Source organism: Peromyscus maniculatus, chromosome 11 (genome assembly GCF_049852395.1).
Source record: "Peromyscus maniculatus bairdii isolate BWxNUB_F1_BW_parent chromosome 11, HU_Pman_BW_mat_3.1, whole genome shotgun sequence".
In the NCBI taxonomy this organism is placed as follows: Eukaryota; Metazoa; Chordata; class Mammalia; order Rodentia; family Cricetidae; genus Peromyscus; species Peromyscus maniculatus.
Genome location: NC_134862.1, coordinates 85,835,739 through 85,861,231, shown reverse-complemented (window position 1 = coordinate 85,861,231; position 25,493 = coordinate 85,835,739). Strand labels below are relative to the sequence as shown.

The following is a 25,493-nucleotide window of genomic DNA, read 5'->3' as shown; positions in this document are numbered from 1 at the left end:
GTTACTAAGTAGTTATTTTTGGAAAGGTTTGAATCCCAGGTATGGTGATTGACACCTCTTGTTGGACATTCTTGGAGGCCAGAACTTTTTTCCTCCCATATACTGTTAAAGTAAAATATGTACATGCATATTTCCTAATGTATGTAGGAAAATTTGTGTTCCGTTTTTATTCATCAAGTAAATGAACACTCTGTTAGTTTACCTTTTCACACATGAATGTGAACAGACTCCTGAGCATCACCAAACAGATGAAAAAATTGGAAGATTTAGAATAATTCATAAGCCACAGTAGAGTTGATGCTAGTGGAAACAACATATAGAAGATGAGGTGTCAGCCGTGGACTAGTGTTTCATAGAGAGGTATAAGTATGAAACAAAAACTAGGCTTGTAAAACAGAGCGTAAGAAAGAACAGTTGTAAATCTAATTATGATTACTATAGTGAAAAGAAAATAATGAAAGAGTTAGAAACAGATTTTGGAGTATATCTGGGAATGAGAAACCAAAAATAGAGAAATGGAGAATATTTAGAGAATAACTTCAACATGAAGACTCATTCAAACGAAATACAATATCTGTGCGAGTTTAAAGTAAAAGTAATAAAGTCAAGATATACAATGTACCAGAACTGAAGATTTTAGACTGGAAGGGTCGAGTGCATGCTGGCGAGGAAAGGAAGCAGCTCGCTTATACCTAGGTCTACATGTTCAGGATACTCTGAATGTCAAGGCAATGTGCTTTGCAGCTGAAGAAGTGCTGCGGACTGTAGTGACAGAATCTTGATGGCAGTCAAAGAGGGTATGACACTCCATCCAAGTAGTATTTGAAACAGAAGCGTCAAGAATAAATACCAAACATAGTACTTGAGAATGGTGATTCACTGTTTACAGATACCCTCCCCTCTTCAAGTAGGTAAAAACATCTGGAGAAGACAAATTAAGGAATAATGTGAAAGCAAATAGAGAGGGAAGAAATGTTAGAAGTTTGAAACTAGTCCAGTGCTCAAATTTTCGGATGCAGCCGGGGCGGGGGGGAGGGGAGGAGAGCTTAGAGCCATGATTTAGAGCTTGATAAGTATGGCATATCTCATAAAAAGCAGGCAGGCAAGTAGGACTAGGCTTGTGGAGATATTGAGCAAGTAAACAGTGATCCTTGGAAGTTACTGTGCTTTGATTAAAACAGTGTGCCTTCTGCACTTGTGCTCTTGTGTATAATACTCACTTCATTTTTTCTTCCATTTCATTTATTACTCTGGAGGGAGGGAGGAAGTAAATGCCTTCATACACAAAATATCCTCATGTCAGCCAGCTTGTGACAGAGTCAATCACAGGACACCTGTTGCCAATATACAGAAAATAATGTGAATGGAACAAGGATCTGGTTACGTAGACATTGAGATGTTTGAAGATAGGAGGAAGATGAAGTAGAAATGAGCATTATAATTGGAGGTAGAGACGGACTAATACTGTTTGATCTATGCTTGAGAAATTATATTCTGTAAATTTCAATTTACTAATAAAATCATAATCATAAACCCAGGTTTCACCTTTGAATCTTTGTTAATGGCATAAACTTATTCCTGTTTCGTTTTTAATTAATATCCTATTTTCTTTCCTTCTCTTGTTTTTTCTCATTCAAACAAACAACTGTCATAACACCGAGTGAGCAAATGAAGGAAGAATTTTAGGCCATTTATCTTGGAGGGTTAGTAATAAAATTGGAAAGAATGATTGTGCCTCATGCCCTCAGGAAATAGTCTCCTTCTAAACTTCTTACTCTGAAAGAAATTAGTCTTGAAGACTCATTATTAATATTTCAGGATGGTTGAATATATGGAAATCTGTACTTCAAAGGCATTTTTTTTTTTTTTTTTTTTTTTTTTTGGTTTTTTCGAGACAGGGTTTCTCTGTGTAGCTTTGCGCCTTTCCTGGGACTAACTTGGTAGCCCAGGCTGGCCTCGAACTCACAGAGATCCGCCTGGCTCTGCCTCCCAAGTGCTGGGATTAAAGGCGTGCGCCACCACCGCCCGGCTTCAAAGGCATTTTTATAAGAACATTATTCTTTTAAATTTTAGTACTTCTAAAACTCTTCATTTGTAATTATCATCAACAAATGAATTTTTAAATAAGCATCGCATTGTTTTAGCCACTAAGTTTTGCCACTGTTATTTTTAAATTCTTGTTTTGACATGTTTCTTTTAACTGTGATTAAAAATTATTGGCATCTGTGTTTACTTCTTAGCTTGTATGTACCATATCTTCATAGAAAAACTAATTAGTATGTGAAATACAGTACCATTAAACTTGCATTAATGGGAAAGTTCTAACCTCAAATACAAATTATGATAGAAAATACATTTTAAAGTATTAATTGGTCTATCCTGTTACCTCTCAATTGTGTTCTTTTTTTAATCTTTATATATATTCTATTATAAATATATAATATTTATTATTATATATTTAATTTATTTATTTAATATTATTAAATATATAATATTTAATTTAAAATATTATATATTTATAATATATTCTATTATAAATATTATATATATTCTATTATCAGCTTGATACAGTACAAATTCATATCCTAATAGTGAAATGTTTCACTTAGCCTTGCTCAGTGATTGGGTAAAACCAAAACTTATTATAAGCCACAGTCATCCTAAGGTCCCTCCTGCTATATAGCCTCCCTGGTTCTGTGGGTTGCAGTCTGATTATTCTTTGCTTTATATCTCGTATCCACTTATGAGTGAGTACATACCATGTTTGTCCTTCTGGGTTTGGGTTATCTCCCTCAGGATGATGTTTTCTAGTTCCATTCATTTGCCTGCAAATTTCATGCTGTCATGGTTTTTTCTGCTGAGTAGTACTCCATTGTGTGTATGTACCACATTTTCTTAATCCATTCTTCAGTTGACGAGCATCTAGGTTGTTTCCAGGTTCTGGCTATTACGAATAGTGCTGCAATGAACATAGTTGAGCATGTATCTTTGTAGTATGATTGAGTATTCCTTAGGTATATGCCCAATAGTGGTATGGCTGGTTCTTGAGGTAGATTCTCAATTTTCTGAGAAATTGCCATACTAATTTCCCCAGTGGTTGTACAAGTTTGCACTCCCACCAACAGTGGAGGAGTGTTCCCTTTGCTCCGCATCCTCTCCATAGAACATAGACTGTCATTAGTGTTTTTGATCATAGCCATTCTGACAGGTGTAAGGTGGTATCTCAAAGTCATTTTGATTTACATTTCTCTGATGACTAAGGATGTTGAGCATTTCTTTAAATGTCTTTCAGACATTTGAGATTCTTCTTTTGAGAATTGTTTACCTCTTTAGCCCATTTTTTAATTGGATTGTTCAGTATTTTGATGTCTAGTTTCTTGAGTTCTTCATAGACTTTGGAGATCAGTCCTCTGTTAGATGTGGGGTTGGTGAAGGTCTTTTCCCATTCTGTAGGCTGTCTTTTTGTCTTATTGACTGTGTCTTTTGCCCTACAAAAGCTTCTCAGTTTCAAGAGGTCCTCTTTATTAATTGTTGTGCTCAGGGTTTGTGCTCCTGTTGTTATATTTAGGAAGTGATCTCCTGTGCCAGTGTGTTCAAGAATACTTCCTACTTTCTCTTCTATCAAGTTCAGTGTAACTGGATTTATGTTGAGGTCTTTGATCCACTTGGACTTGAGATTTGTGCATTTGTAATCTTTTACATATTGATATCCAGTTATGCCAGCACCATTTGTTGAAGATACTTTCTTTTTTCCATCGTATAGTTTTGGCTTCTTTGTCAAAAATCAGGTGTTCATATGTGTGTGAATTAATGTCAGGGTCTTCAATTAGATTCCATTGGTCTGTGTGTCGGTTTTTTATATTAGTACCAAGCTGTTTTTATTACTATAGCTCTATAGTAGAGCTTGAGGTCAGGGATGGTGATGCCTCCAGAGGTTGCTTTATTATAGAGGATTGTTTTAGCTATCCTGAGTCTTTTGTTTTTCCATATGAAGTTGAATATTGTTCTTTCCAAGTCTGTGAAGAATTGTGTTGGGACTTTGATTGGAATTGCATTGAATCTGTAGATTACTTTTGGTAAGATTGCCATTTTTACTATGTTAATCCTACCTGTCCATGGGCATGGGAGATCCTTCCATTTTCTGATGTCTTCTTCAGTTTCTTTCTTTAGAGATTTAAAGTTCTTATCAAACAGGTCCTTCACTTTTTTAGTTAGTGTTATCCCAAGGTATTTTATATTATTTGTGGCTATTGTAAAGGGCAATGTTTCTCTGACTTCTTTTTCATCCCTTTTATCATTTGTGTATAGGAGGGCTACTGATTTTTTTTTTTTGAGTTGATCTTGTATCCTGCCACTTTGCTGAAGGAGTGTATCAGCTGTAGGAGTTCCCTGGTAGAATTTTTGGGGTCACTTATGTATACTATCATATCCTCTGCAAATAGTGAAAGTTTGACTTCTTCCTTTCCAATTTGTATCCCCTTGATTTCCTTTTATTGTCTTATTATTCTAGCTGGAACTTCAAGTATTATATTAAATAAATATGGGGAGAGTGGACAGCCTTGTCTTGTTCCTGATTTTAGTGGAATCGCTTTGAGTTTCTCTCTATTTAATTTGATGGTGGCTGTTGTCTTGCTGTAAATTGCCTTTATTATGTTTAGGTATGTTCCCTGTATTCCTGATCTCTCTAAGACCCTTATCATGAAGGGGTGTTGGATTTTTGTCAAAGGCTTTTTCAGCATCTAATGAGATGATCATGTGGTTTTTTTTTTTTCTTTCAGTTTGTTTATATGCTCTATCACATTTACAGATTTTTGTATGTTGAACCATCCTTGCATCCCTGGGATGAAACCTACTTGGTCATGGTGGATAATTTTTTTGATCTGTTCTTGGATTCAGTTTGCCAATATTTTGAGTATTTTTGCAGCAATGTTCATGAGGGAGATTGGTCTGTAATTCTCTTTCTTTGTTGCATCTTTGTGTGGTTTGGATATCATAAAAAGAATTTGGTAGTTTTCCTTCTGTTTCTGTTGTGTGGAATGTAGATGTAACCAACCATCTTATTAAATAAGAAACACAGAAACAATGTAAAAGAGAAAGCCAAGAGGTCAGAACTCAGAGCTAAAATCTCACCCTTCCTTCTGCTGTCCCAGCTTCCCGAAAGAGAGCTATTTCCTGTGTGTAAGTCGTTTTTTCTAGTCATTCTGCCTTCTCATTGGTTGTAAACCCAAACACGTGACTGCCTCGTCACTGTCTCAATGTACAGCCCCCTAGGTCTTAAAGGCATATGTCTCCAATGCTGGCTGTATCCCTGAACACACAGAGATCTATGGGATTAAAGGCATGTGCCACCACCGCCACACTCTGTCTATGGCTCTAATAGCTCTGACCCCCGGGCAACTTTATTTATTAACATACAATCAAAATCACATTTCAGTACAATTAGAATACTACCACAGTGGAACAATTTGAAGAGCATTGGACATAGTTCTTCTTTGAAAATCTGGTAGAATTCTTCACTGAAACCATCTGGTCCTGGGCTTTTTTTGGATGGGAGATCTTTAATGACTGTTTCTATTTCTTTAGGAGTTATTGTTCTATTTAAATAGTTTATCTGGTCTTGATTTAACTTTGGTATGTGGTATCTATCCAGAAAATTGTCCATTTCTTCCAGATTCAATTGTGTTCTTATCACAAATAATTTTATTAAATTTTATCTCTGCATATCTTTGCTTGCCTTTGCACATGTGGTTAAGTAGATTGAAGAATTTAGAGGAGGAAAAGTCTTCCATGAAATTTACTAACTGATCTAGGAAAATATTGTATGTAACATGGCTGTTTTACTAAAATAGTATGAAATACCCCATAAAAATGTTTTCTAAAGCACCAGATTATCTTTTCTTATATTAAATTGGTTTTCTAGTCACCTTTTTTAGTTCTTCTCTAGTTTACTGACTCAGATTACTTAGCATACTATTCCATAGCAGTAAATGTTAACCCTTTCTGTATCTTTCTCACTGCATATAAAAACTCATTACTGTTGATTTACCTTTTTGGTGGAGGCATGTAACTTTTAGAATATTTCTTTTGATTTTAAATCTAAAAATACCTCAGACTACCTCATTAGCCTTAGTTATCTGTTTCTATCTTGGAGTACTTTATTGGTCTCCTAATTGCTCCTTTCTTTTTACTGTACCCACCAATGTGGCATCGGTAAATTTTAAAAAGTATAAATCACATGGTGCTAGCCACTATGCCCTTGAGTTCCTATTGGATTACATTACTGATCTTATATGCCATTGGTTTTTCCTTCTCTGTCTCACTTATAATATCGTATAAATTCTCTTGTTAATAGTCTATTGCTTTTAAATTGGTGAGTGACTTACCTTCATTAGCTTGTGAAATCTGTGAATAAAGCACTTACCTTTTTATTATAAAACAACTTTATACCTGTATTGTCATTAACATTTAATAAGTGCACTGTGAGGAATTTTTAAATGAATTGGTTTAGTTCTATGTGTCACTTGCTTAGTTTTGTATTTCATGCAATTCATATTTTTGGATGATGCTTATTATCCAATATCCACTTGGCTTTATCCATTAATGCTGATGACTGTTTGACTATTTAGAATGAAAGTTCTATGAGAACAGGGACTTCTCTGTTTTGTGGAAGACCCTGTCTCCAGTGTGTAAGCTATACCTAGAGAATTCTGCATAGTTGTTGATGTAATGGTTGAAGAAGCTTTTGGGTTTATGACATTCAGTTCAAATAGTAATCCTTGCTGTATGGTAGCCATTATGCTAGTTACTCCTGGGCATAAAAATCAGTAAGTTCATGTGTCATTTCTGCTTCAGATTTATTTTCTATTAAAATGTTACTTTCATTGATTTAGGCATAATAATACAGTGTGGCAGTGACTTTCAAATTGTTTGAGCACTTAAACCTGGCTCCTATGAAATAAGACTGAAGTGCTTTCTTTATCTTAGCTTAACTTGCTTTAAATACTACATTGTTGATTCACTTTACTTTTTGTTCATACACAGTTGGTATTTCTTTGCCCAAATGACCTTAGAGTAGTAGCTTCCTTTTTTTGTTTTTGTTTTTGTTTTTTGAGGCAGGGTTCCTCTGTGTCATTTTGGTGCCTGTTCTGGATCTCACTAAGTAGAGCAGGCTGGCCTCCTGAGTGCTAGGATTGAAGGTGTGTGCCACTGCCCAGCTTTAGCTTCTTGTATAAATCTGTTCCTGATTTTTCTTCTAGGCATAAGCTAAGGTAAAATGCTTTTGTCAGATAGTAAGTATAGTTCAGTGTCCTGCTGTTCTACTCTTGGATTTTTGTTTTGTTTTTGTTTTTTTTTATAATCTAATTTTTATTTGTCAACCGTATTATTGATCCAGCAAGGTATTTATTTAAGAATTTCCTAGAAGCAAACTGTAGAGATGCCAGCTACCCTCTTTCTTTCTTTAAGATAATAAACTTTTGAAATATGGAACATGTTTTCAACTTTCCATATGTTAAAAGAAAATCCCTTCTAGTTTGCCTTTCACAAATCAAGATGAGAGTTTGATTTTTACAAATAAAGAACACAATTGGGTAAATACTTTCTTGTTTGTTTGTTTTTATGTTTTACATTTTTAATTCATTTATTTATTTTACATCCCAGCTGCAGTCGTTGCCCCCCCCCCCTCTGTTTCCTCTCAGAAAGGGGCAGGCCTGCCATAGGTATCAACAAGCATGGCATATCCGGTTGCCATAAGACTAAGCACCTCCCCTTGTATTAAGGCCGGGCAAGGCGACCTGATATGAGGAATAGGTTCCCAATAGCCAGCCAAAGCATTAGGGACAGTCCCTGCTCCTATTGTTAGGAGTCCCACAAGAGGACCATGATACACAACTGTCACATATATGTAGAGGGCCTACGTCGGTCCAATCAGGCTCCTCGGTTGATGGTTCAGACTGTTAGACTTCCTAGCAGCCAGGTTAAGTTGTTTCTGTGGGTTTTTTTGTAATGTCAACTTCTCTGTCTCTTACAAACCTTCCTCCCTCCCTCTCTTAATCAGGATTCTCCGACCTCAGCCTAATGTTTGGCTGTGGGTCTCTGCATCTGTTTCCATCAGTTACTGGATGAAGCCTTTCTGATGACAATTGGGGTAGTCACCAATCTAATCACAGTTCAGGCTACATATCCACTATTGCTAGGAATCTTATCTGGAGTCATCCTTGTACATTTGTGAGAGTTTCCCTTGCATCAGGTTTCTACCTAACCCCAAAATACAGCCCGTTTCCAGTCATCTTTTTCAGTACTCTCCCACTCCACCACCCCAACCGCCCCCAGTCCACCCAGGAGATCTCTTCTAGGAGAAATACATTCTTTTTATGAAATGTGTTTGCATTTTAAAACTCAGTTGAAGTAGTTTTAAAAAGAAAAATATTAAAAAGTAATAAACAAAAAGGTGTTCTTTTGGACTCTCTTACTTTTGGGTTTGAAATGTTTAATTTAGAATTAAAATGTGTACTCCGAGGTTTCCTTTTAAATAACTTACTGTTAGTAGGAGAGTTTGTATTATGATTCTCGCTAAATTGTATCTTAACATCTCCCTGAATAAAATGTATTATAACTGTGGAAATATTAACTAAGATGTGCTATAGTTATTAGCTGGTAAGTCATTTGTTTTAAAGAAAAAAACCAACATATTTAATTTTTTTTCTTCTTGAATAATTTTATTGTTTATCTTCTATCATTATTGAAGTAATTTGATCAAATATGAGTGAGTTTGTGTGAATTTATATCTTCTACCCCTCAGAATTACATAGGATTTTTGGGTGTAGTGGTGCCAGGGAAGCCAAGCAATAGAGGAAGTGTACCAGTGTGTATTGATACTCTTCTTCACGTCTAAGCAGTGTCTTCTGATTTCTGAAAAGTGGAGAAAGTGTCATATTTGTAGTATAACATGTTTTTATAGTTTGTCTGTTTTTTGTAGGATGAAGTGGCGCATACTCTTACGGAAAGCAGAGTACTCAAGAACACCAGACATCCGTTCTTAACAGTAAGTGCTTAGAGAACTGAATTAATGACATTTTAGATAATGACTGCTAAACTACGACTGTGTTTTAAGTAGCATTTATTTATCTGTGCCGCATTCTTTGTGGCAGACTGTAAATTCAATTTCTTTGAAACTGTTGAAAACATAAATTAAGTATATAATCTATTATAGTATGTATTTATAATCCCTCCCCTTGTCTGTGTACAACTTTTTAAAAATTGTTTTCATTTTTCCCATGAATCTCCCAGTTGTAAAATATATATATATCTGCAGATCAAGTAGGCCAGCTCTGGCATTTTAAGTTCACTGATAAAAACACTAGACTTTTAAAGCCTATTTTTAGTTTTAGTTTTTAACAGTAGCCCAATCCAGGCATGATGGCTCTTGACTACAATACCAATACTGAGGAGTCTGTAACAGGACGTTCTCCCCATGTTTGAGGCCAGCCTGGGCTTCCTAGTAAATTCTAGGCCTGCCTGGGTTAGTGTCAGACCTGTCTCAAAAGAAAAAAACAAAAATTAAATGAAGTTTACTTTTTTTGTTAAACAAACAAAAATTTGTTTGCTGGCTTCAGATAAATATTAAAATGGCCACACAGCATGGTCTTCAGTTTTCAAAGGTCAAAATTTTAAATGAACAGACTTCACAGGAATAAGATAACTTTCATGATAGAAATACAGGAATGTGCCGGGCATTGGTGGCGCACACCTTTAATCCCAGCACTCGGGAGGCAGAGGCAGGCAGATCTCTGTGAGTTCGAGGCCAGCCTGGTCTACAAAGCGAGTTCCAGGAAAGGTACAAACCTATACAGAGAAACCCTGTCTTGAAAAACCATAAAAAAACAAAAACAAAAACAAAGCAAAAACAAACAAACAAACAAAAAACCCAGAAATGTGGAATGTGTTAAATACAGGATGAGTCCTGCTGTATTTTCTTCATTAGAAAAAGTTTAAACCATTCAGTATAAAGTTTCTCTGTGTTCCATACTGTACCAAGCATATTAAGGTTAAAAATAACAGCTACAGTTTAAAATTGAAACTTTTTATTAACATTTTAAGGCTATCTAAAGTAAACATTTTCAGAGTTATCAATAGATACTGGTCTTTACTAAAAAGTTTCAATGTCTATTATCCAATGTAATAACATTTTAGTGTCTTCTTATGACTTACAAAGTTACCAGGCCTGACCTTATTGAGTTGGGCTGGATTTTATCCTGAGTCTGTACAAAGTAAAAGCGACACTACATTGACAATAATGAATAAAAAAAAGCAACTGTGTTCCTAGAGAACTAGAGTTCCTTGTGGAGACTGCAGAGAGAACTAGAGTAATGAGTACTAACTCAGTCTCAGGTGGCACAGTAGGTTGAAAGTGCTTATTAACATTGCTAATTTATTTTTACTTAACAGATTCTTAGAAAGCACTCTTAGGAAGTAAATACACTCTTAAGGAACAATGTCAGTCAGTTATGCTGACTGTTTTAAAGTATTCTATTTTTGGTACCATTATACTTTTAAGAATACAGGATTATAATTAACATTTCTTCTTTTTCATTTCAAGTCCTTGAAATACTCCTTCCAGACAAAAGACCGTCTGTGTTTTGTGATGGAGTATGTCAATGGGGGAGAGGTGAGTCAAGAAGTCACTCTAGCGTGTTCATGGACTCTTTCATAAAAGCTTGGCAAGCAGTCTGAGTTATGGTGGTTCTCAACCTGATAAGTATGTAGTTCTCCTGTTGAGTAAGCAGAAGCTGGAGAGTTTCCAGTGGGTGTTTGGATCATTGGAAAGCATAGTCATATTCTTTATTTGACTGTATTTTTTGAAGGACATAATTCCCTTTGTTGATGGTTGATTTTAGATGTATCTTATGTATGAGTGTTTGGCCTGCATGTGTGCCTGTGCAGCACGTTTGTGCTTGGTGTCCACAGAGGTCAGAAGAGGGCATCAGATCGTCTGGAACTGGAGTTACAGATGGTTGTGAGCCAGCATGTGGGTGCTGGAAATTGAACCTGGGTTCTCTGCAAAAACAAATTCTGTTAACCATTGAAACACTTCTCCAGCCCCAACAGTATGATTTTTGAAATTATGATATTAGAATGTGGAACCATAAATGCATAGTTAATTATGTTTTAGTTTTTCAAATAAGCCTTCTGTGAAACTTCTAAAAAGTTTTTTAACCTGTTTTGAACTTAACCAAACAATATTCTATAGACACATTGCAGCTGAGCTTTTCCCTTGTATGTATTATAGTGACCAAGATGATAATCAATAGATGTAATAGATCTGACAGTTTTGGAGAGAAATGAAATCATTTCACTTGTGCCTTTCCTTTATATTCCTTCCAGTTTTGAACAAAATCAATGTGAAGGAAAAGTATAATGTACAGAAATAGTAACAGGAAATCCTTAACAATGTGAACTTTATGAAGTGTATTAAAAGAAGCTTGTTTCTTACAAACTTAAACATTTGTTATTTCCCAATCAAAGTAAATACCTGCTGGGGAATATTTTTCATAAATATTATCTGGCATATAAAAATTACTTTATTTGAAAATTTTATTCACTCACTCGGTGAATATATTGAGTAATGAGACAGTATACATTTTTCTAAATGTATTAGAACATTCACTTTGCTATGTAGGAGTATATAGTTTCCATTATGAGTATATTTTCAGTTAGAATGTCTAAGCTCTAAGTACAAATAAATTTATAAAGGACAATTCTTCATTAAAGATAGACTCTGAAGGAGATTTTGTTAGTAGACTGACTAAGCTAAAGGGCACTTCAGGTAGAGATGATTGTGTCTCATTGGAGGGTGAGCACAGAACAAAGAAAACTTGAGCAGTAAAAGAACAGTGGCCCAGTCATGGGAAACGTGGAAATTCAGTCCGATGTCCATGTAAATATGAAGAAGACGCATGGTTTGGAAGTGTGGTACTGGCATCTTAAGAGCTAGTTTGTTGGATGTGAGGAAAAAACATTATTGAAATCATGTGAAGTTAATGGATGTAGTCAAGTGACAAAAAACATTTTTAGAGTGATACTGTAAAGTTTATTTTTAAAAAGGCTTCACTTTTTGAAATAAAATGTTTTTTTTTTTATCATTTTGAAGACTATATATGTTGAATTAGAAGAAAAAAGGAGAACAGATTTGGAAGCTATTCACCTAAAGGTTATAATTTTACTTGTAGAGACAGAAATGAAATTAATGAAACCTTCTTGTTGGTACCTGTCAGAATTTAAAATAAACATATTCTTAAAATCAGCGTAATGCTCAATTTTGCACTTGGTGAGGTTTCGAATTTCTTGGGAGATGGCCTCTTGGCATGTCTGTGAAGGTTATCTTACGTTAACTGCCGCGGCAAGACAAACCCTCTGTGACTAGCACTATTTCTCTTAGACTGGGATTATGAGCTATAGCCAAAGAACAACTGAACAAACACAAACATTCATCATTTATCACTTTTTGACTCTGAACTGTGGCTCTAGTGTGACTGTAGTGAGCCAGGCTCCTGTAACTTCCCCACCATGAGGGATTATAACCTTGAATTGTAAGCCAAAATAAACCCTGTCTCCCTTTGGTTGCTTTTTGTCTGGATATTTTATCCCAGCAGCAGGAAAAGTAACTAAAACACTTAGCAATTCTATTTCCAGTAATTACAATCCCAAGAAATAAAGATCTATGGCCAAGTGGTACATGAATAAACACAAAAAACAGCTAGTATTATGCTGAAACATAGATGATGTACATGTGTACATGCCTTGTGTGTGTGTGAATATCTCATTAGCCACTAGAATTTTGAATTGACCTTGTGACTGAGTACAGGGTGGAAGGAAAGTTTGATTTTTCCTCATGTATTCATCTATTGTTCTCATATTACAGATACTGTGTATTTAATAATTAAAATAAGAAAATGGATGGATGACTAGGGAAGAGAGTGATAGAGAGGAAATGGTAATCTATGGGCAGAACTCAGAGCAGCATTGAGTGCATGCAGGCCACAAATCAGCATCTGTAGAATTGATTTTTAAAGTCTAATGATGTGAGATATCACATTGCTACTAATATGCTAAAGCCACTCTTAGTAATTTAGTTGCTAATGAATTTAAATGAGATAGAAAAATATCTCCAAGAAAAATTGTAATTTCTAAAACTAAGGTAATGTTAAATTTGGTTAAAGAAGTCTCCACTTAGACCTTTTTGCAAACTGTCATCAGCTTTATATATTTTAAAGCCCATAAATTGGAATTCTGTGCTCTCTCACAGGCTCAAATTTCATCGGAGCTAGAGATTCTAGGCATAGTAAATCATGTGGACCTATTATGCATCTGATAAATTCTTACTGTTCTGTTACATTCTTTCTGTAGGTACTAATGAACCTACCATTTTCATTATTTACTATTCATGCTTGTTAGCACTGTATTAATGTCTTTGATAAAATTCATTTTAGTTTTTACAGATGACTTTCAGTTACATGTCATTCTTGAAATCTTCTCTTACTTATTCAGATTTCTCATTATTTGGCTGGCATTTTCTCTTCTGTGAACCGAAATCATCTCATTTTAAATTCACAGAAGACAGAAGTGCCGGCAGTCAGCATTTGAATTCTACTTACTAATTTGTGGAGGTGTGATTTGGGTGATTTTTAAGTTAAAAGTATTTCAGATTCATGGTTATGCTTTTAAAACTTGATTTTTTTTTTACTAAATTTGTGGTTATATAAATATCTTTATTACCAGGAATCTTGAGTTATTAAGCTTTATGTAGGTTATGTCACAATTCTGTTGCTATCACCCAAATTTTTAAAAAATACTCTAGCCAAGAAAGCTACATTACAATATTCACATTAACATCTAAAGTTCAAGGCAAAATGAGCTTTATTTTACATGTCATTTTATGATATAATTTTATAGTATTTCAGGGTCAGTTTCTTAACATCATTAAACAATCATGGGACTACAGTTTAAGTCAACAGGAGAAGACTTGGTAAGTCTCATTAAGATGTTGAGCTACCCAGAACTATAAGCAGTGTCCATGCGGCTCTCAGTTTTCTTGGTTTCTGTGCATGGGGACTGTGGTACTCAATGCAATTTGATAGTAACTAGATTTAAAGGTTGCTCACCCAAGAGTGGCCCTTTTAAGGAATTACAAATAGGAAACACACACACACACACACACACACACACACACACCCCTGAGGAAGACAAGCAGGAAAATAACAGAAGTAATACTTAAATATTTAAAACTATGTCCTAAAACACAGTACATAATCTTTTTTATTCTGTATCTTTAACCTCCCAAAATCCTTTAAAAATCCTTTATGATGATTATAGCATATACCAGTAGTTTGTTTCAATTTATGGGGTTCCTACATTGCAGTTATGTTTCTCAATGTTTGTCTATAGTCATGAGACAGACATCAGAGTTCTTTGCAGTTTGGAGTTATTAGGTAAAGAGCTGCCGTGAACATTACAGAACAAATCTTTTAAGTTTTCATTGGTTTTTAGTCATGTGTATTTTAAAAAATAATGAATTTCATTGTGACATTTTCTTTGTAATTTTTATTACATTTTAATTTATTTTGTGTACACACACAGCACGTATGTAGAGTCAGAGGTACAACTTTTGTGAGTATGTTCCATCTTGTGGATCTCGAAGAGTGAAGTCAGGTCACCATGTTTGACTCCTGTTGACTTTACCTGTTGATCATCTTTCCAAGTGTTATGACATTTTCATGTATAAACAGGATAGTTGTATTGTCTTCCCCTCACCATTCACCCGTTTGCACCTTCTTTCTACACTGGTATTTCTCCTCAAATCATATCCTTTTAGGTTAGTGTCTTTTTAAAAGTTGAGAGAAAACATGCAATATTAGAAAATCTCCAGTTCTTTCTTGTTGGCTCACTAATATTATGTATGTATGCATGCAACATTTTTATTCATCTGTTGATGAGCATCTAGGCTTATTTTATATTTTAGACACTATGAATCATTCAGCAATAAGTATGGATGTGTAAATTATCTCTATGGTGGTTTGGCTTAGACTCTTAGATTAGCAGGGTCACTTGGTAATTCTGCTTTTAGGGTTTTTTTTTTTTTTTTTTTTTTTGTGTGTGTGTGTGTGTGTGTGTGTGTGTGAAAAACTTATGTTTCACGGTGGCTGGTCTGATCTACATTCTACCAACAGTGATCCTTTCCTTTCCCCTGCTCTCTTGATGATGACTACTGTTACTGGAGTCCAGAGGAATCTATGCAGTTTGTGTATGCATTTCCTGTTTGGTTAAAGAAGTGCAGCATGTTGCCATGTAGTTATTAGCTATATCTTTTCAGTTCATTTGTCCGTTTCCAAATTGGATTATTTCCCCCTTTGCCACTTAGTATTTTGAGTTCTTCATAAATTCAGATAATTAATCTATGTTACATGAATAGTTAACAATGATTTTCTTCCAATTCTACAGGCTGTCTAGTCACTTTGGTAATTGTTTCCTTTGATGTGCATAAGCTGTTTAATTTCAGGTAACTAGTTTGTCAGTTCCTGCTATTACATTTGGAGCTATTTGAGTTGTATTCACACAGTTATTGCTTGTGCATATATCTTGCAGTTTTCTGTTAGTGGTTCTAGAGTTTCAGGACTTTCAATTCATAATGGATTGAATTTTTTAAAGGTGAAAGATAAAGATACAGTTTCCTTCTTCTGCATTTACAGATATCCAATTTTTTCTGCTACTATTCTGTAAATATTTATTATTTTACTTTATGTGTGTGAGTGTTTTGCTTGCATTTATGTGTGTGTACTGCTTGCATGCTTGGTGCCCATGGTGACTAGAAGAGGGTATCAGGTTCTTTGGAACTGTACTTACAGACGGTTACGATCTTCTATGTATGTGCCAGGAACTGAACCTGAGTCCTCTGCAAGAGTATTAAGTGTACCTTAACTTCTGAGCCATCTCTCCAGCCCCTACAGTACCACTTATTAAAGAGGCCATCTCTTACCCATCTTGTATATTTTGGGCATTTTTGTTGAAAATCAGGTAACAGCAGTTTAAAGGGTTCCTTTCTGCTTTTTCTATTTCATTCCATTGGTCTGTGTGTCGTGTGTGTGTGTGTGTGTGTGTGTTAGGGCCTTGCTAGCTTTGATACTATGGCTTTGTGATAAAATCTAAACTCTTGCATTATTATACTTGCAATATTGCTCTGTTTTCTTAGGATTACTTTGGCTATCCTTTGCATTGGCTACAAAAGTCATTTGTGCTTCCATGTGGGTGTTAGAATTCTTTTTGTAGGTCTGTGAACAATAGCACTGGAATTTTAGTAGAAAATGCATTCAGTACATAGAGTACTTTGGTAATATAGCCATTTAAAATAATAATTATGTTGATTCACAAACATGGAAGAACTTTCCTTCTTCCAATGCTTTCTTTAATTTATTAAGTTTTGAAGTTTTCACTGTAGAGGTGTTTAATTCCTGGCTAGATTGTTCCTATGTAAATGTTCTTGTTGTTTATGCTTTTATGAATGACATTATTTCTCTGGTCAGCATTTTTGTTAACTGACATATAGGAAAGCTGCTGATTTTTGTTTATTCATTTGGATCCTGATAAAGCATTTATCAGGCCGGGCGGTGGTGGCGCACGCCTTTAATCCCAGCACTCGGGAGGCAGAGCCAGGCGGATCTCTGTGAGTTCGAGGCCAGCCTGGGCTACCAAGTGAGCTCCAGGAAAGGCGCAAAGCTACACAGAGAAACCCTGTCTCGAAAAACCAAAAAAAAAAAAAAAAAAAAAAAAAAAAAGAAAAGCATTTATCAGATTTAAGAGTATTTTGATTGAGTTTTTATAGTCATTTAAGTATAACATTATATAGTCTAGAAACAGATTAATTGAATTCTTTCCTATTTATCTCTTTTATTTGTACTGTCTTAATGCTCTGCTTAAGAATTTGATGACTATAGTTATCATGGGCAGACAGAGTAGATACTAATGTCTTGTTCTTAATTTTAAAGCAATTTTTTCAGTTTTTCCCCATTTAATGTACAGTTGGATATAGTTTTGAAAATTGCCTTTCTTATGTGGTGGTATTGTACTTTATTCCTAGTTTTTCCAGGATTCTCATCATAAAGGGTTATGAGGTTTGTCAAAGATTTTTCTGCATCTTTTGATATGATTGTGGGATTTCAATTTTTATGTCATATTTATATTATTTGCATACCCTGACCTATCTATTTATGAATCATATTTCATTATTGATTTGCATATGTTAAACTATCTTTGCATACCTGGAATGAAATCTGCTTCATAGTGTAGAATTTCTTCAGTGTGTTGTTAAATTCTGTTTGTAAATATTTTATTGAATAGTTTTGCATCTGTATTCTTTAGGTAAAGTGGCAGATTAACTTTCTTTTTTTGCCTCCTTGTTTGGATTTTATATGAAAGTAATGCTGATTTAGTAGGTTGATTTTGATACCATTCTTTTTCTAATTTTTGGAGCCATTTGAGAATATTACTGTTCTTTTTGAAAGATGTGAAAAATTTGGCAGTGAATTTTTTTGGACCAGGCTTTTTTTTGGGAGACTTTATCCGTATTTTAATTTTATTCCTTGTTATAGATTTGATTGAGTTGTTTCTGTTTAATTGCTTTATTTATAGTAGGTAATACATTGAAAATCTTATCGGAGTTTTTTTCATTTTGTTGGAAGGTACATTTTCAGCATCCTGAAATTTATTAGCATCTGTTGTAATATGCTTTTATAGTCTCAAATTTTATTATTTTGAGTCATCTCTCTTGATGAGTTTGTCTGAGGGAGTTCCAAAGTATTTTTTGTTTATTGGTTGTTTATATTATCCTTTTAGATTGCATTTCATTAATTTTTGCCCTGATCTTTGTCATTTTTTTTTGTACTAAATACTTTTGGATTGTGTGTGTTCCCTTTTCCTGCGAATGAAAGGTGTATCATTAATTTTTCATGAGCTCTCTGTATTTTAAAGTCTTTGGTATGTTCGGTTTCTCTTTTCCTTTGATTTTATGAATTTTTAAATTTTCTCCCTATCCTCTTTGGTGACCCACAGATCACCGAAGATTATATTGTGTGATCTTCATCAGTTTGTATAATGTCTGGTGTCTTCTGCTATGCAGCTCATTTTAGTCCATTATTATCTGATTGGACACAATGTTTCATTTTTTATTTGTTTAGACTTGCTTTTTGTTATAAAATGTTACCTTTTTTAAAGAATGTTTCATAGGTTGCCAAAAACATGGGTCTCACAGGATTTGATAGAAATATCCTATAGACGAAGCCTTTTAAATCTTGAAATTTCTTGCTTTTGGGGGCGTGAGGTGGGGTATGAAAGTAGGATGTTTGCATTCCTTACTATTTCAGTATCAGGACCTAGCTTTAATACCCAATACTGTTTGCTTTGTGAAATTGATCATGGTGATGGATTCTCCCTTTATTAGTGTGCAGTAACCTTCTTTATCTCTAATGACTAATTTAGACCTGAATCTACAGTCTCAGAGGTATAGCTACTCCTGCTTACTCCCCTTTTCAACTAATTTGGCATAGTTTTTGTTGTTTTCTTTTTCTTTTTTTACATTCATTCACTTTTGGTCTTTGTTTTTCTTTGTAGTGAAGTGTGTTTCTTGAAGATGTCCAGTAGTTGGGTCTTGCTTTATAATCCAGCCTACTTGTCTGCCTCTTTTAATTGGACATTTTAGACCAATAACATTTAGCATATTTATTGAGAGATATTTGCCATATTTTAAAATGTATGTATTTGTTATTGTTCTTCCTTCTCTCTGTGTAGGATTTCTTTTAAGTATCTTTTAAAATGCTGGCTTACCAGTTGTTGGTTACTTTAGTTTGTTCTTTTCTTGGGATATCTCTATTTTTCATCAATTAAAATAAGACTTTACTTATTATTCTTCTTTGGTAGTTGTAGTTTGTTTTCTATTGCTGTGATAAACTCCATGACCCAAAGCAACTTAAACCGGAAATAGTTTATTTCAACTTAAAAGTTACAGTCCATTGTTGAGGAAAGTTAAAGCATGAACTAAAGGCAGCAATCTAGAGGCAGGAACTGAAGCAAAACCCACGGAGGAATGGTGCTTACTGGCTTGCTTTCCATATCATGCTCAGCCTATTTTCTTATACAACTCAAGACCACCTGCTCAGGTGTGGCTAGGTCCTCTCACATCAACCATTAAACAAGAAAATGCTTTCCTCCTCATTTTCTACCTTAAAGGCCAATTTAATGGAGGCATTTTCTCAGTTTTTGAGTTTTCCTCTTCTCAGATGACCCTCCTAACTTGTGTCAAGATGATAAAGCAAGCAAACAAACACAACTATCTAGTAGTTACCTGCCACTGCTTGAAATGGTGTGTTTTCACGCTTTCCCGACTTCTCGGGTTTCTCCTAGATGTTATTACTTATAGTTAAGTTGGGATTTTCTCTTGCAGCTTTTAATATTGTTTCTTGTTTGGTAGCCATGGTCTTTTTAAAATGTTGATTTTACCTTTTGAGATAAGACTATAATTACTTCATTTCCCTTTCCATTTCTTTCCTCCAAGCCTTCTCAGATACCCCTCCTTGCTCTTGTACAAATTCATGGACTCTTTATTTTTTTTCCTCTTTATTTGTATTAATTGTTGTTTTACACATGCACACACACATGCATGTGCATGCACACACACGCTTACACACTCTCCTAAATATTTAAGTACAACCTGCTTCAGTCTGTATAGTGCTACTTGTATATATGTTTACAGGGCTGACCATTAGGTATCGGGTAATCAACTTTGTTCTAACCTGGGGTGACTATTTTAGTTGCTCTCAGCCTTCCTTAGTTTCCCTTAGTTCTTTGTGTAGGCTTGAGATCTCCTGGGCTTGTCCCATTCATCTGAGCATGTTTATTGTTGCAGGATAACTCTAAGGGTTCAGTAATGGCATGCATTCCTCATAGTAACTAACAGCTCTCTAGTTAGACTTAAGATTTGCCCAACAAGAGGGGAATCATACCTGGCACTGAAAACTAGCCAATTCCCAGAGCTAGTGAAGTCATGAATCTTGGAGGAGAACTTCAAACTGCCATTTTACTAAACCAGCACTATTTCTAACTATATTCTAATACACACAGATAAATGTCGTCCTCACCTGCTTCAAGGAAACTTCTGTTTGCAAGAGACAGACCATTACAAAACTACAACCAGTCAAAATGCAGTTTTGGAGCCCAATCCCAATGGATGTATCTGCAAAACAACTTCTTTACCTAAGGCTCAGGAAGCATTGTAAAAGGGGGGTACAAAGACTGTAAGAGTCAGAAGACCAAGGAGTTTGCTGTGAGATTATGTCTCCTAGAAATGTCTGCAGCTAACCCCATAGAATTGCAGCAACAGGACTGCCTAAACATGAGATGAACAAGAATAAGGTTTATTTATTGTTTACACAGTGTTCTGTCTGCAGGTCAGAAGAGGGCACCAAATCCCATTATAAGTGGTTGTGAGTCACCATGTGGGTGCTGGGAATTGAACTCAGGGCCTCTGAAAGAGCATCAGTGCTCTTAACCTCTGAGCCATCTCTCCAGCCCCCAGTACAAAAAGTTGTACTCTTTTTATAGCATGATGTTAATGTGACATGGAGAAGTTATTTTCTAGCTATACCTGCTTGCAGTTTTAAATGCTTTAATACCTGTCTTTTCCTGTGATGTGGAAATCTTCTGCTCCTATTTCATTGAATGGACTTTTGTGACTGTATTTTATAGCATAGCTTCTTCTCTTACCCCTTTAATTCTGAGGTTAATGCTTGGAGTATGTCTTAGCACTTTTGAAAGTTGTAGTTATACTTGTTTTTGTTCTTTTTTTTATTATTATTATTTAGTGATATTTAATGTCATACTTCCTCAATCTTCTCTTTACTCCCTGATAGTCTTTATTCTGCTTGATCTAGCCTATTTGAAGTTACTGTTCACTGTGGTTTTTAAAATGTATTCTTTGAAAATTTCACACATGTGTATAATTTGATTATATTCTCCACCCCATCCATCTTCCATGGGAACCACCGAGCTTCCATGGCTGTTCCCCACAAATTCATGCCTTTAAAAAATGAAATAATGTACTGAGTTTAACTAGTGCTACCAGTGTAGTCATGAATGTGGAAGAAGAGCAACAACTAGTTCCTCCCTTGTAAAGAAAAATTATTCTCTCCCAGCAGCCTTCATCTGCCAGTAGTTCCTCACTTGAAATGGGGCACTTTTAACTGGCTTGGTCTTATACTGGCCTTGTGCAGGTAACCATAGCTATCATAGCTATTGTGAGTTCATGGGTCCATGTGCAGAGGACAGCATGTTACTCTGTTACATTCCTTTCACACCCTTTTCTTTCATTTTCTTTGAGCCTTGGTGTGGGAGGTATTGATATCAATGTCCCATCTATGCCTGAGCACTCATTAAAGTAGCTTATTCTTAGCATTTTGAATAGTAGTGCATCTGTATTAAACTTTACCCAAGGTCTGGAGTAGCAAAATATGTGGGTATAAATCTTAGTATTTAGAAGGCAATTTGACAATATGACCATTTAGAAAAACAGCACCAATAGATTCTCTCTTAGAGCATATGCCTTCTCTATCTATAGGTTTTAACCATGCTTACAGTACCAGACATGAACTCCCTCTTGTGAAACAGTATTCAAATCCATCAAAAGAGTGGTTGTTTATACCCACAATAATCTTACATTGTTATTCCAGTGGGTACAACTTGCCTGGCAGGTCTGTGTTTTAGAATGCAGGGTCCAGTGCTGAGGTTTTAAATATTTTATTGGGTTTTTTATTTCTAGTATTTCTATGCCCCTTCATCCCCCCAAGTCTCAATTTCCTTGCAGAGATTCTCATCTATGTTGCTGACTTGGCTATTATGTAGGTCTGGCATTAATGTTTTTATTTTATTTATCTTCTTGTTAAAATATTCTTTATATAGCCAGCATTTCTACTTCAGTATCTTATAGTTGAGTTTTAAGCTTTGAAAGGCTTTATATTGTCTTGACTTTTCATATTTCTTGAGTATCTAGGTTTGAATTTCTGTATGTGTTAGTGTGGGTATGTCTTTGAGGTATTCAGCAAATTTTAGGTGTTTTATTTTTATTGAAAATAGATTTTTTTCACAATATATTTTTATTATGGTTTTCTGTCTCCCAACTCCTCCCAGATCTTCCCCCTTCTCTTTCCTCCTAAATCCATCGCTATAGGTGTTTTCTTAGTGAGTTGTCTTCTCTTGGGTTTGTAGTCCTATTATAATCATGTAGAGGAGATAATGTCAACAACAATGGGAAAACAGTAATTTGAGAAATTGGATGAACTAGTACTTTAAAAATTCTTAATGCTAGTGTTAAAAATTTATTTCCAGATAATACTTACCTGTTGTACTCATAATAATCTTAGTCGTTTTCATTAGAAAATTCAATGCAAAAAATTAAAAAGTAGTTACTCTCAGTATCTTTTTTTAAGATTGTTTCACAAAGGTTAGTGATGTAGACATGGAACATAAATGTAAAGATAACTGTTTCTAATTATCAAAGTTTGATATGACATTTCTTTGTGTTATGCATCTAATCCCTGAGGTGGTTCATGAGCCTTGCTCTGACGCAGTGGCATGGCAGCTCTTTGCTGCTTGTCATTTATGATGTGAGCCCTTCAGGCTCCTCCCACCTCTGAGCATGTAGCAAGAACTGCATCGTACAGCATAGATGCTGGTCCAGACACTGGAGGGCGAGACCTTTAGAGATGTATTTCTTTACTTTATGAGTATGAGGGTTTTACCTAGAGAGAGGTGTGTGTGTGTGTGTGTGTGTGTGTGTGTGTGTGTGTGTGTGTGTGTGTGTGTGTGTTACACACCATATACATGAGTGCCCATGGAGGCCAGAAGAGGAGTTAGAGATAATTGTTAGCCATTATGTGGGTGCTGGAAACAAAACCACAGCAGTAAGTGCTGTGAATTACTTAGGAATCTTTTCCAGCTCTTGGCAACTTTTAAAGAATTGGTGAACAGCAAGAAAAGATTAGAAATTTTCTTAGATTAAAATATCATCTAATATAAGAGGGGAAATGTGAATGGAATTGGAAGATTGTGCATTACATGAACTAAGCCAGGCTTCCCCATTCCCCACACGTAACCTATGTCGAAGCTAGTGATATGGATCCCATGGAATTAGAGACCAGAAATGCTAGTTAAAATATGTTAAAGTACTAGTCTAGTAATAGTAGACTGGGGGTGGGAGAGGAGAAAAAGAAAAGAGTTGGTAATTAGTTACAAAAGCAGATAGGAGGAATTGTTCCAGGGCTCTATAGCTAAGTGAAGTGAGTACCCTCAGCTGGTTTATTTTGTATTTCATGATAGCTATAAGAATAGTTTGGAATGTTTTAAATGTAAAGAAATGACAGATGGGGCTAGGGAGAAAGCTCAGTTGGGAAAGTGATTGTCTCACAAGCACAAGGACCCAAGTTTGACTCCCAGAACCCAAGGAGAAAAAGCTGGTCATGGTGGCATGCATTTGTAATCTTGGCATTGGGAATGTGGAAATAGAAGGATCCTTGGGGACCCATTGGCCAGCCTGCCTAGCCTACTTGGCAAGTTCTTGGCCAGGGACAGATCCTATCTCGGGTTCATAGACATCCCAGGTTATCTCTTGCTCCTTAACTGCCCTCACACTTGGGTAGTGTTCTTCTGGAGTCATTTACTTGTTGGGAAAGTGTCTCATTTAGAACCCAGCGAACCCCAATTCGGCTAGGCTGGCTGGCCTGGTATCTACAAGGATTCTTCTGTTTCTGCTTCCCCATTGTTCTGGGATTACAGTCACATGCCACTGTGCCTTACTTTTCTAGATGCTGTTTTCTTCCTTACTTTGGGTTCTTGGTTTGTTTGTGCCTCTCTTTGCACTCCTTACCAGTATCCTGTTTTGCTGTTTGTCCTTGGCTTTAAGTGTAGTAATACCCTGAGACTCTGCCCCTGGATTTTCTGAGTTTGGGGATGGTACTTAGTTCCTTGGTTTTACCAATTTCCTTGGTATCCATAATTCTTTTTTTTTTTTTTTTTTTTTTTTGGTTTTTCGAGACAGGGTTTCTCTGTGTAGCTTTGCGCCTTTCCTGGAACTCACTTGGTAGCCCAGGCTGGCCTCGAACTCACAGAGATCCGCCTGGCTCTGCCTCCCGAGTGCTGGGATTAAAGGCGTGCGCCACCACCGCCCGGCTGGTATCCATAATTCTAAAAGTGGAATATGACATCAGTTGCATATTTAGATTTCAGTAGGTCAAAATGAAGCCCATTGCTCCTGTGTCCCCATCACCAATTCTTTTCCTCTATATTATTTTCAGCAACATCTCCTCAGCCAGCCACAAGAAAACCTCAACATCATTGATCTCTCCCTTGGTCCAAATTCCTCTGGAGTACTGATTCTCCTGAAGGGTGCTTATGGTCTCCTTAGCCGATGGCCCTCAGAAGCACTCGTCAAGATCCAACATAACTTCTGGCGTTCCCAAACATAATTATTCTTCCAAAGCCTTTTATAGTATTTGCCATGTTTCAGCACATTCTCATGTCCTGTGGGTTAGTGCTATTTCCTTTAATGTCTTCAGGTTTTTATAGCAGTTAGTACTAAATAGGTGATGAGTAACTTTTGTGCAATTTATTTGTGCAGAAATTATTTACCTGAGTATAACCTCAGATCCTTTTATTTATTTGTTAATTATATATATATATTTGGTTTTTCGAGACAGGGTTTCTTTGTGTAGCTTTGCGCCTTTCCTGGCACTCACTTGGTAGCCCAGGCTGGCCTCGAACTCACAGAGATCCACCTGGCTCTGCCTCCCGAGTGCTGGGATTAAAGGCGTGCACCACCACCGCCCGGCTTATAATAATATTTCTAAGATTATAGTCTTTTGTGTGTACAATCTTTTGATATTCCTTATCTATATAATAGAATTCCAACATACCATCGTAGATTAAGTCCTAAATAAGCTGGCAATCTCTCTCTCTCTCTCCCTGCCTCCCTGCCTCCCTCCCTCCCTCCCTCCTCCCTCTCCCCTTTTTCATTTTTCTAAATGTGTATTATTCTTGCCACATGTTCTCTGATAATATTTTTTATTTTATTGGGAACTTGTGGGTTTTGTAAAGAGAGATTGGAGAATAACAAGGGGATCCAGGAATGAAAGGAAGAACGGTGATAGAGAGTAGAAATGATCAAAGTATATATAAGTATGAAAAATCACAATGAAAACCATTATTCTATATGGTGAATACACACCACCAAAAATTGCTGCTTTCTACAAATGATTATTCTTCACCTACTTATGTGTAGCTGCTATGCTGGTTTAAATGGAAGTACACAGGTGGATACATTTCAAGTAGTAGTATTTTATTTCCCGTATGTTTTCCTTTGGTGAAATTCCATCTTTCAAAACTTAAGTGAACTTTAAATGTGA

The 25,493-nt window shown here is 35.8% G+C and overlaps 1 protein-coding gene across 7 annotated transcripts in view; it reads left to right on the top strand.

Annotated features, from left to right (window-relative positions):
- The window catches only part of Akt3 (AKT serine/threonine kinase 3), a 277,083-nt gene that overhangs the window by 181,326 nt on the left and 70,264 nt on the right, over positions 1-25,493 (top strand). For 5 of the 7 annotated variants that reach the window (XR_013043548.1, XR_013043547.1, XM_076548296.1 and 2 more), the window contains 2 exons: positions 8,978-9,043; positions 10,598-10,666. Coding sequence is in view for 5 of the 7 variants with exons in the window: in XM_076548296.1 (XP_076404411.1) it covers positions 8,978-9,043; positions 10,598-10,666 (135 nt within the window). In the remaining 2 variants the exon portion in view is untranslated. The remainder of the gene's footprint in view (positions 1-8,977; positions 9,044-10,597; positions 10,667-25,493) is intronic. The other 2 variants (XM_076548297.1, XM_076548298.1) reach the window with 1 other exon arrangement.